The sequence below is a fragment of the Neopsephotus bourkii genome, unplaced genomic scaffold (assembly GCF_033783945.1).
Source record: "Neopsephotus bourkii isolate Nb327-2 ecotype Australia unplaced genomic scaffold, CSIRO-AGI_Nbou_v1 NB_1634, whole genome shotgun sequence".
In the NCBI taxonomy this organism is placed as follows: domain Eukaryota; kingdom Metazoa; phylum Chordata; class Aves; order Psittaciformes; family Psittacidae; genus Neopsephotus; species Neopsephotus bourkii.
The window spans coordinates 3,986,791-3,999,095 of record NW_026902109.1 but is presented as its reverse complement, the minus strand read 5'-3'; the positions used below and the strand labels follow the sequence as shown (position 1 = coordinate 3,999,095).

Here is a 12,305-nt window from a genome sequence, read left to right as displayed (position 1 = left end):
TTTCTTTTTATCTGGGAGGAAGAGCTTCAGAGTAACTAGTTTCTAAACTTGATTGGTTTTCCTCCAGGTTACTTCTCTGCTCCAGAGGCAGGGAAAGATTCCTCTTCTACTTTCATTGTGATCTTTTTTCTTCTTGAGATTATAATGGGATCTCTCCCTACCTTAAAAAAACAAGCACCTGTATGCCTAAATAAGAAAAATCTTAGAGTCTTGAACAAGATGGAGGTCCTTACAGAGTTTAGCAAACTTATTAATTGTGTCAAATTTGCAACAGTGAGGAGACGGGAGAATACAGATGCTTTATGGACCACACTCTATAGGGAGGCAGCAGTTGTTCGGGCATTATTTTTTGTCCGATGGCTTTCTCTGTAGTGTGTGCTGTGCGAAGCATCTGGATTTGGCACCAGATGCTTTACTTCATTCTAGATAAGAAAAGCCATGAATCCTTTTGTCCCTGTTAGCCAACGTAAATTGTCTCCTGTAACATATGTGCATACTACCCCAGCCTGGCTCCTACTAGACAGAGCCCAGTCTGGGGGTGGGCAAACTAGACAAACCTCTCAGAGTTCAAGATGTGCTAAGAAACCATCTGCTAGATTTGGATGAATGAATGAAAATTCTTCTCTTCCTGCACAATAAAGCATGCTGAGTAAACCCGCTTGGGCTCAGAAACCCCATTGCATTGTTCCTTTTGAAGGGACTAGCATCAGCCCTGCTCTCCTCCACAGGCTCTGTTTGGAAACAAGGCAACACATCAGGAAAGAGCCTGAGGGAGGAGTTTATGGTGTCTCTAATTAGTCAGTTTGTTCCATCCTTGAAGAAGAGGATAAAGAGTGACAGGGATGCATTGCTGGCCTCTGGAGGAAGAGTGCTGTGGCTAGGCTTATGTCCAGCTGCTGATAGGGTAATTAGTGGTAACTGGGAGCTATCAATCACCTCGGGTGGAAAAATGTCTTGGTTAAAGGAAAGACCCTCCCAAACATTTAATAACTCAAAAGGGTGTGAGACAGGGTCTGGAAGACAGTACTGGCAGTCCATGAGGTATTAGAGGAAGGAGTCTATTAAAAGATAAATTGAACACAATGGTCTTTTGTTCTTCCCCGGGTAGGTGACAGAATTTGCTGTTATAAAAGTTGCAAAGTATTTTGGAAGGAGGAAGGAAGAACAAAAGAGTTAGCAGATGGAAAAGAGGGAAGAATAACAAGAACTGGGGAGGGGTGGGGGCTGCAGCAATGCACTACATATTAAAATCAGCTGCTAATTGCAAAAATGCTAGAGGAAGAAAATGAATCTATGCAATCTGAAAAGTAAAATGTATCATTTACATTTTAAGTGCACTATCAGAGAATTTATTTAAATATTTATTAACTATAGCATGCTCCAACTTTCTGCTTTGCCCCAACAACCACATTATGAGAGACTGTAATTTTCAGCAGGAAGTAAAAGTGCTGTGGATTTTTTAGTTTTTTTTTTTTTTTCTTTACCCAGCCATGATTTACTTTGGCCAGTTTTTCACTGTGATTCCTTCCTAATTCTGCAGCTCTCTGAGGAGTAAGACTTGTACAGGGCCTGACTGAGTGCTGAAGAAGCAACCAGCTCCTTGATGGAGAAATATCAGACCTCTTAACGACCAGCTGCAGTATTCAAACTGCTTTGGATCTCCAGAGCTTTCAGACACCACCTTTCATATTCTTGGCATGGAATAGTATGTGTTGGAGGATGTATGGTGGGAGCTGCAGTGAAACTATCAAGAGTCTACTTTACCAAGAGTGAGGTTTTACTGGAGTGATAGCTTGTTGCATTGACATGTGTGTCATCAGATTAAGAGTTGCCAGGTCTTGTGGAAGTGTCCAAGTATTCGAGGTGTACTTCAAAAACACAGAAGGAGCTGGAGGTGGGACTATGAAGGACACCAAGAAAAGCTGAAGAAGTTCATTGGGGATGAGAAGGAGACTTTTCTCCTCACTGGACCATGAGAGCTGGTCACACTAGACAGGAAGGACACCAGGTTCCTAGAGAAGCACTGCAAGAAATCTTCGCCTTTGAGGGCTGGTAGAGGACATGTGATATTTCAGAAGGTAAGGGCAAGGCAGAGGTGGTGATGGGGAAGGACTCGGTATCCCTCTGTGATAAGCTAAATAGACACCATGTCTTCTGCCTTTACCAAGTTGTCTACTGTTGACTTGTGCAGTGAGCCGGAGAGCAGGTTTCTATTTGAGAACTACACTTCAGGAGGCAAATGGGCCCCTGAGGGGGACCAGTGAAAATGACCAGAGGTCCAGAAAACTTGACTTCTGTGGATAGACTGGGAGAATTAGGTTTTGTTTAGTCTAAAGACAAGAGAAGACTAGGGAATGGGACAGCAGACTTCAAACGTATAAAAGGTAACCGCAAAAAGGAGAGAAATAAAAAACACTGTTCTTTGAGTTGTGCATCAAAGGTCATTGACTGTCTTCAACAACAACACTGGAAATTTTGGGTAGTCGCTAAGAAAAATAGTAAATATGACCTTATAAGTCAGGGCACGGGCATCGCCTGGGTCAGATCACTAGGGAAGAGTGCAGTGTCTCCATCTCCAGAGGACAGCAACAGGTTAGGGAAATATTTGCCCAAATGAGCTAGGTAGAGACATTTTTATTTTGGTTGCTTTGAAGATGTTCCCTCCTCAATTTCATGTCTTTCTCATTCCCCAGGAATCCTTTAATCTCTGTTTGGTTTGCTCAGGGGAATCAGAAGGGGAAGAGAAAGGGGGATAGTCAAGAGCAGCAGTTTATGGCTGGCGGTTTGCACAAGCCTGGGGGCTCACTGGCTCTTTGGCAGAAGGTGGTGGAATGGAGTGAGCTTGTGACCATCTAGTTTCAATTTACCATCCAGGGCTCTGCACTGCTACTGGAAAACCCCAGGGGGGCCTCCAGATCTGAAGCACAAAATCCCACTGGGCGAGCTGACCCTGTGCGCTCTTCCCAGCCCTGTTTTCTCTGCTTTCTGTGGTGCTAAGTGCTTCAGCATGACAGGGACAAATGCGATTGTTTGCTGCCTGGAAGGAGCTTGCTGACCCATGGATGCCTGCCAAAAATAAGCATTGTTCTGCCTGGTGTCATCCATCCCACTGTCTCTTCCCCGGTGGAGCTAGGGGTGCTGTGTTTGTCCTTGGTACAGCCAGCACCATGCAGGCCATCGGCTTTTGGCCCTTTCCTGCTCTTTGTTTTTTGTACTTATCAGAATATTTCTGTTTGTCTTTTGTTGAACCCTTTTCTTTGTCACTTAAATCTTCATATTGGGCTTGCTATGGTTATGCCAACGGTACAGGTTTTCCTTACCAAATTCTTCTGGCTCTGTAGGCCGACTGGCTTCTGTTGTCCTTACAGATGCTTCTTGAAACAAGTGGATGCTTGGAGATGCAGTTACAGTCTGTGGCTTAACTCCGGTATCAGAACCTCTTTTATTGTTTGAGAGTACTGCTTACTCAAGTTAATTTTTCTGTGAGGCTCCACCTCATTGTTTGCTTTGGGCACAGCTTCCCATGGACTTCTCCTCTCCGTGCTGTGCTTAAGGTCTTCTCCTTGGCAGGAGCTGCTGCTGGTGGTGGTGCACTGGGATGCTCAGAGTGCCTGAGCAGTGACTTTTATTCTCAACAGCTGCTGATACTAACTGCTGAATCTCGGTGATGTCATGGGTTTGATTTCAGAGGCAAGCTTGAGTGACTGGCATAACCTGGTGCCTCAGCTGAGCTTTGGTCGCATTTTTTGGCAGTGAAATCCAAATAGCCTTTTCCCTGTCCAACATTTCTATGATCCTTTGAAGAACCTCTTGCTGCGTGCAGGGTGTAGCTGAAAGGCTGAGAGAGGGATGTTTTGGGGACAGAGCAGCCTAGTCTTTGCAAGGGGCTCATGCTCTCTGGAGAGAGTTACACACTCAGATTGTCTGCTGACAACACCTGAAGCAGAATTTCTGGAGGGTATGTTTTGGGTAATCACTGTTGTTTAAGATTTCTCTTATTATTTTGAAAATTTCTGTTGTCTTTAATTTTCCTACAACTAATAATAATGAATTATGGGAAGGCACACAGCAATTTTGCCTTTAATTTGCAGTTCTCCAAGTTAATGATCCCTCCACCTTCCCTTGTATCATTTGTCCCCTGATGGAAGTACGGGAAAGGTCTCTAGAAGACTATGAGTACCCTGGATTTCTTGTGTGAAAACTGCAGCATAGACAGCCTTTAAAAAAGATGAAACCTACCATCTGAGCTCTATGCACCCAAGTGGGGTCTGATGGCTCCAAAATAGGGTCATGGTGTGCTGAACATCCATGAAACCATGAACAAGGGGATCTCTGCCACCCTGGGTAAGGTCGTGCTTGGGCTGCTGACATTTTAAGCAGCATTTCAAAACTAATTGCCTGGCCACAGCTATGTTATTATCAATTAACATAGTCCTGAATGTCAGGAAGTAACTGTATCTCTCTAACTCTTTAAGGCTGCCTTCTGGGTCTGTGAAATGGCTGGATTTCCTCACAGGGATGGATTACATGTTTACGTCTCGCCTTCTGCTGGAGTGTGTAGTGAGGATGACCCAAGTGAGAGACAATGACATCTTTATGTTCCCTCTCTGTCCATCTTGTCTTGTGTATTCTACAGAGTAGAAAAAAAAGTCCTCATATGTGAGATTTTGGAACAGGGTGGAAGACAACCACATTATGGACACTGGACTGCCTAAATCCAAGAAGTTAGAGAAAAGAAATTAAGCAACAGCATTTGACATCCTTTTAAGAACGGACACTTTTCCAGATGTCAGGAAATGCCCTTAAATGGATGGGATCATTTCAGTGATCCTATCAGTCCAGACAGCATAGCAGTCTCAGAAGCTGAGGATATCTCTACCATCAGAAGGTCTCACTCTACACAGACCCTCTCTAATACTGTCCAGCTTTTAAGATCTGATATTCTGGGATATGGGACTTTCCAGATTAGAATAAATACGACCCAGTTACAAAATAAGCATCCCTTCTTCTGAGCCTGAAGAGGTTACAGCATGGAGGGTGGCTTTTTATCTCTTTGTGGGGGTGAGGGAAAAAGGGTCATTGCAGTTCTGTTTTAGTTAGTCACTGGTTGAATGGGCCATGGTGGAGAGCAAGTGAGCAGAGGGCTCTGTGGCATGGCCCTGCTGTCCGTCACAAATATGCCCCCTCTATATGTGCAGTAATGTAGACTCATCCAGTCTGCAGACCATGCCTGCTCATTTGCTTACTTGGGCTACAGGAAAGGCAGAGTTTCTTTAAGGAAAGTTTCTATCTGCACAGAAGCCAGAGCAGCTGAGAACAGACAGTGCAGATGGTGCTAATTTCCAGAGGCCATATGTTTGGAGGGACGTTGGGTACCCCCAAAAGAATTCTTTGTTTTCTCAATGTTCATTTTCAAAGGTGCTCTGGAGGTCTTCTCTTTGCAGGAGGCTGCTGCTTCCTCCCACTTGTCCACTCCTGACATGTTTGCTCCATCCCCTCCTCCGTCCCCTGCTGCTCGATAAGCCCCGCAGCTGGATAAACAGCAATTTCAGTTGCTTACAGCCCTCCAGTGCCTTTCAGTGAGGCACCAGCACGAAGAGAAGCTTCCTGAGCTGCTCATCGTGGGTGGACGGTAATGCTGTAGCCTACATGCCAGCAGCAGCAGCACCCTGGTCCCATCAAGATCAGGTTCAATATACACAGGATCTGGAGGTGCTAATTACAAATGTGGGCTCCTTGTTTTGTGCAAGGCAGAGGAATTTGGTGATCTGGGAACTCTGGGTCTGTCTGTAGGCTGGGGTTAGCTATGAAATGGGCTTAGAAATGTTCATGGTAGCTTTGATTCCTGCTCTTTTAACTTCTTGTTCCTTCTCTGCTCACTATTTAGAGAATGGGGAGTTAGCTCATCTCCTAAGCGCACCACCTCTATCTCACCCAAACATAGAGTAGGAACCCCCGTAGATGAGATTAGCACTTATGGCTGTTGAGGTTGTTTGCTCTTCGTCATTTGTGGAGCATTTTGGAGTTTACCACCATCAAGGCCTGGCCCACCAAAGAGGGCAATAAGGCCTCTTTCTACACAGCTGCCCCAATCTGCCTGGGACTGCAGAGGCCAGGGAACATAGGGAACAACATGCAGTGGTGTTGCAGTGATTCTGTTACAGTTCATATTGCTTTCATGAAGGGTTCTGTGCAGTCTGTTTGACTTGTATGTTTGCTCCCTTGGCTTACACAGGATTGCCAGCATCTCTGACCAGGCCAAGGTATCTCTGCCAGTCCCCTGGCCAGGGGCAAGCCTGGTGCATCGCATGAGCACAGCTGGTGCTGCCTGCAAGAGGCTGTCTCAGACTGGACGTCTTTGGTTAGAGCAGTTGAAAGTGGAGACATAAGGATCCCCTCTCTCATTTGCCTGCCTTTTCCTCTAATGTGCATTAGGTTACTTCTTGTTATGTTAGAGTCTAGCCTCCTTAGAAGCTCTGCTTGGCCTTCTCATTAATCACTGTGACAGAACATGACAAATCCACTTTGCTGAAGCATTATTTCACTTTGTAAAATCCCCAGTGCTTTGCAATAGCTTATCCAGCAGCACCTCCTCCCTCCCCGCTATCCTTGGCACATCTTCCCTCCTCCTTCTTCAGCCCATACAAGATGATGTTGCTTTTACAAGTGATTGTATCTGAGGGCTTCTCTGTCTCCCGGGTCACATGTATGGTTCCGGCATTTGAAGCTCAGTCCCTGGATGGTCTCTACTGGTTGACTTATTGTAGCCAAGATTGTGTGCCTGCAGCTCCCTGAGCTCTGTTTATACAAGACTGCGCAGGCCCCTCCACATAACGATTAATTTTATAGAGGGCATATAACGAAGATGGGCCTCCAATATGCCTCCTGCCTTTGATCTGTGTGGGGTGTGTGGTTTGGTGGGACCAGAACTGCCGGCACTGCTGATTTACTCTGCTCTGCGGATGTAGCTTCTGGAGCAAGCAAAAGCTTGTTTTTTCTCTCAGCAGTATTGCAGTACCATTACACGCTGTGCTGCTGTCTGGTCACATTTGGTCTGGAAGGGTAGGGTGGCTCAGGGTTTGTTTGCCTTTAAATTTTCCTTTCAGTATTAGCTAAATGGTTTGGTTCATGCAACCCACGAGTGCCCCAGTCTGCCCCTGTGCAGACAGGTAGGCGGGTTATTATGGGTCTATAGTGTTGCTAATGGAAATAAAGTCCGTATATTGGCAAGTTATAAGCATTGACCTTGTGACAGGGTGCTTACTCTGAAACAAAATCTCTCCAAAACAGTCCTCACCGAACTTTATTGTCATGCAGGCCAGACTTGGAAAAATTACTTTTTTTTTCTCCCAGTCTGGCACAAATTAGGATTCCTGTATCCGAGTCTCACCTTGCCCTCCAAAATGAACTTTCTGATGAGAAACACTTTTGTTGTTTAGACTTGGCATACCGAGCAGGATAAGTGACCTCAGCATCAACACTGGTGATAGGCAATTGCCAGACCCTGCAAATTCGGGTCCCCCTGAGCCCCTGCCTTAAAGTTGGGTGGAGATGTTTTGAGCTGTTGAGCTTTCTGGCTGCAAATGTTGGCTTTTTAGCATCATCTCTCCATCACTGTGAATGTGCTAAACATTCCTTTTTTTTATTTCTTAACCAAAAGATAACCTTTGGAGGTAACCTTTTTTGATCAACCATAATGAAAGCTGAGCAAAGGTCTTTAGAGTGCCATTCACAGTCTGATTTTAGGGTACCAAAGCTTGATAGCCAAACCATTTGCTGAAGTCCTCCGTATGAAGGAGTCATGTTAAGTGGGAGATTTCCAATGTGGAAGATGTTTGTTCAAGCCTCCAGTTTCTTTTGTGGACTTTCAGGCAGGGGTATTTTCAGAATGACGACATATTCTGCAGGTGCTCACCTTGACATCCACCTCCCGTGCAAAGAAGAGGTTGCTGCCTGTTATCTGTCAGCTCGCCTGTTACGCTGTTTAGTCTTACTTCCTGGCACTTCACATAAAGAGAGGGGAAAAAAAGAAAAAAGAAAACAGCGTGTCCATAAAGTATGGAAAATGTAGAACCCCCTGACAGTTGTATGGTGTGTCTTGCTTCTCTCACAGAGAGGAAACCACAGAATAGTCAGGCCAGGGGTTTCTTTCCGCACACACACAGTATCTGTCAGGATTTTGAGGAATTTTCTGGGAACTGATGAAAGAAATGTGCTGTTTAAGCCTTGATATATACTGTACAATAGTTCTGTATGAGGGAGATGCAGTGCTCCACGTTGCCAGATTCCAAAAATCTTTCCAAAATAAAAGAAACCCAAAGGATTTGAGGAAATCCCTTCCAAGAGGGTCAGAATGGCTCCTATGGGAACAGAGCAGAAGCAAAGGGGGAAATAAGCTCACACTAAAGAGAAAAGGTACCTGATGCACTTAATAGCCATAGTTTTCTCATTAACCTTTTCATGCCTTTGTAGGATCATCGATACTGATGGGAAATGCATAGGCATTTTAGCAGGAAAGGGGCTCTTTTCCTCTCCACTTTCAACTTGTCAGCCCCAAGGGGTGGGCAGGATGTGAGGGGGAGTCACACAAATAACAAGTCTCCTCGGTTCAGTGGTGTCACACTCATGGAGGGGACCCCTGTCTGCCAAAGGACCAAAAATGAGTTTAACAATGTCAAGAGTTTGACTTGTATGGCCTTTCCAACACAGGACTTTCAGAGGCTGCCCTGCACTCCTGGTGACTGTAAAGCAGTACTGCTAATTTTGGGGATGAGTAACTAATGAATAGGGAGTTTGTGTATGTGCATCAGCAAATGTAAGTAGCATCAGGATCAACCCCAAAAGATGGTGCTGCGTGTTTATCCAGTCCTTCTTCTTAGGATCTATTGCATTAAAAAAATATTTATTGTTTCTTTTCTTCTGTCTTTCAGGTCCACCTGTAAGTACCAAGCCTCTATGGTTTTAGAAGCTGTTGACACAGAATTTGCAGGCTATGAACTAGCAAAGTCTTCTGTCTGTGGTGTCTGGTGTGGTAGCTGCCTTCACAGTCCTGGCAACCTGGGACCTCTCAAACAGCAAGTACTGTGGGTGTTCAAGACCCATATTATTGTGGGGTTGCTCTCGGCTGCATTGCAGCTTTTGAGGGTGATGACACAGAGGGAGCACAGGGACATGGCAAACACGAGGGGCACATGTATTTATTACTAGTTGGCCCCACATACCCTGGGGGAATCAGCTGTATGATGTGCTTCAATCCATTGGATGCCACATGCTGAATGAGACATGTTTGCAACAAAGGGAAAGATAGATCACAAACACATGGCAGGAGCTGCAGGGACTTGTTCCCTGCTACTCTCAAGGGCTTGCTGAACTGATGGGCCTTGAAGTATAGCTGCACAATTATCAATTTCAGAGGAAAAAATTGTGTTGACAGCTTCCTTTTTAAATGCTAGCTAATGCAAAACCTCAGTGCAGATGATCTGGGCTTCAGGAAAACAACTAGGTTATTGCAGAATTTTCTGACAGCTACTAAGAGACCCACAGTGAACCAGAAGAAGCAATGCAACAAATGAGGCCATGTATTGACATCTGTCAGGATTGTAGAGAAATGCTATATTGTCTCTAGCACGATCCTTCCAGAGGAAATTCGTGTACAATACAGTAACTATGCTGGGTTTCTGCGGAGGAACATGAGAAGTTAAACATACGGTAGTCATCTTTTGTCTGTTCATGCAGAAATGTCTTAAACAGTTTGCAGATGATGTTCCAAGGAGAAGTAGTTGCTGCACAACCTTTTTTCCCCTTTCATCGAGTTAAAATGCTATAGACTGAACTCCCAGATATACGAGCACATCCCTATTTAATGACAACAATCTTACAAAAAATTGCACCTTCCAGGCCAAAAGGTCTGAAAGCATTTTACAGCTGGAATCCCTGATCCATGCAAACCTTCAGCAATAGTTGATCCTAGGGGCTTTCAGGACTGGCTGCTGAAATGAATGTATTTCAGTGTTAGCTTTGGGTTATTGGGAAGAAAGCGCTGCTCCAGAGGAGCTGCAAGTGGAGTCCAGCTAGATCTGTCCCTACCATTCTACCCTGGGCAAGCATAGGTCAGTGCTAAAGGGATGGGCCAGGCACATAATTGGTGCTGGTGAGGCATTTCTATTATTGCTAAGAGAAATTAGAGAGAAAGCACAAGTTCAACACAGACGTCTCCTGGAGAGCAGTCTGCGCCTTTGCAGGGTGAGGAAGACATGCACTCCAGGCTTCCTCTGCAGCAATAAGGGCTAGAAACTTAATATCGTAATGAAAGATTGAAGCCTGGCAGAAACACATGGGACCACCAGAGAAGTGCTGACAATATGTGCTACCGTATCCTGGCTTATTGCAACCTCTGAACCTGTCTCCGCATGCAGACTTTCAGGACAGGCTGCGAGCAATGCTTCAGCCAATGGAAATAACAAGAGGAAGTCAGGCAGACCGAGCATCATTAGCCGAAGTGGAATGTCTTGGGCTAACAGCACCCTTGTCTCTTTCAGGACCTCTGGGTTTCTGATCAGCTCAGTTCACTGCTGAAGAGTAAAGCAAAGTCCTCCATGCCACCATAGGAAATATTTCTTCCCTTTCCCTGCCACCCCACCCCCCCGCCATGTTTTTTGTGATTAAAACTGCATGGAAACTCAAGTTTATGAGCAACAGACATGGGCTTCAGCCTGGATGGTTGTCATATACCTCATGCTGGATAGTAACCTCAAAGCACTGATGACCCCACTACTCTCTCCTGGCTTTTTATCCCGCCTTGCAAAACACAGCATATTGGGCAGCAGGGCTTAGACCCCAGTGTCAGCTTGAGTTCAGGGATGGGCAAAAATACTCATTAGAAGTGCACTGAGCCCTGCTGGCAGTGTAGGATGACCAGGAGAAAATACAGGGAAATGGCTGAGCAACACCCCAGTGGTCAAAGGGGCCTTCATGCTCTCCTCTTGCCCAACAGATGCTCCCACCGTTGTTCTTGAAATCAGTTGATGCTTTGATGAAGACAGGGGTAACCCGCAGTCACGTAAGAAATTTGGTGAGATTGGGACTAAAAGGGGCAAAGGAAGGAAGGAAATGATGAAATGATGCAATAGTCCAGAGGTTCCCAGACTCAATTGCCGTCTGGACCACATCCGAAGGAAAAGATCCTCTCACGGACATTTTCTCTCCCATTTCTGAACATGCAACATTTCTGTGGCAATTGCAACAATTCCATACATGAAAAAATAATATTTAGCAGATGGAAAATCAGGGAAAAAGTCAGGGCCCTGTAATTAGCTTGCTCTCCGTGGACTTCCAGATACCTTCAGAGCCTGTGCGGAGAGCTGTGGGTAGAGCCATGCCGAAAGGAGAGAAAACTTCACAAACAGGAGATTAGGAAACCAAAGCAATCAGAGCTCATGGTCAAGGAGCTGTGGAGAGTTTTTTAACCATTCTGTTTCCTAAACCCTTTCATGTGCTTTCATCTCTTTATCATGCCCTTTCTTCAGAGTTTGAAGCTAACTTTCACCATTTCTATGTACTTTGTTTCAGGGCCTTATAGGAAGACCAGGGCTCCCGGTAAATACTTCATTCTTTCCTTTTTCGCTCCCTCGTGCTCTGTATCTGGCAGTACTTTCATCAGTAGGCCTCCAGGGTTTCTAAACTGGGAGAAGGTAGTAATCTTGCATAGCAATCCCCATGTGGAATACCAAATCCAAACAGCACGAGACATGTCTTCTAACAGAGTAGGGACCACAGGAGCTTTGTAGGAGCAAACTTAAGGGTAACATAATCCCTATGAATCCTCCTGCATGTAGGAAACATATTATGTTTGAAGATGCCTTTGTCAGCTTGAGGGTCTGGTTGAAGAGGCACAGTGTGTAGTATTCTTGCTGATGGCGCTTGCTAATTGCAGCAGGATTTAAAAGGCCTACATCACTCTGGGACAAATGTAAAAGTATGTAATAACAGTGTCTGCATCTGAGAGAGAGAGCCACGAGTGAAGAAGGAGCATAGGGTTTGGTGTTATAGCTGTGTGCTTTCTTGGCTATGGCTTCCTGCTCCCTGGGCTGCAGCTCACCTGGAGAATGCAACAGCTATAACAGGGAGTTTCCTAATGGTCGAAATGTAAACTGAGCTGCTGGCTCCCTCTGACTCAGGACAGGGTCTGCTTGCTGCCTTTCATGCTCCTCTAGTTCCAATGTGGGAGCTGCTGGCAGCTTTGCATGACTTCGTAACCAACTTACATGGTATCATCCACCTTGGAGTGCTCTTTCCTGGCTCCCTGT

General features: G+C 45.4%; 1 protein-coding gene across 1 annotated transcript in view; it reads left to right on the top strand.

The window, feature by feature from the left end:
• COL13A1 (collagen type XIII alpha 1 chain) overlaps positions 1 to 12,305 on the top strand; it is a 100,536-nt gene that overhangs the window by 24,516 nt on the left and 63,715 nt on the right. Inside the window, exons 4-5 of the mRNA XM_061373938.1 lie at positions 8,931 to 8,938; positions 11,569 to 11,595. Of these exons, the coding sequence (XP_061229922.1) occupies positions 8,931 to 8,938; positions 11,569 to 11,595 (35 nt within the window). The remainder of the gene's footprint in view (positions 1 to 8,930; positions 8,939 to 11,568; positions 11,596 to 12,305) is intronic.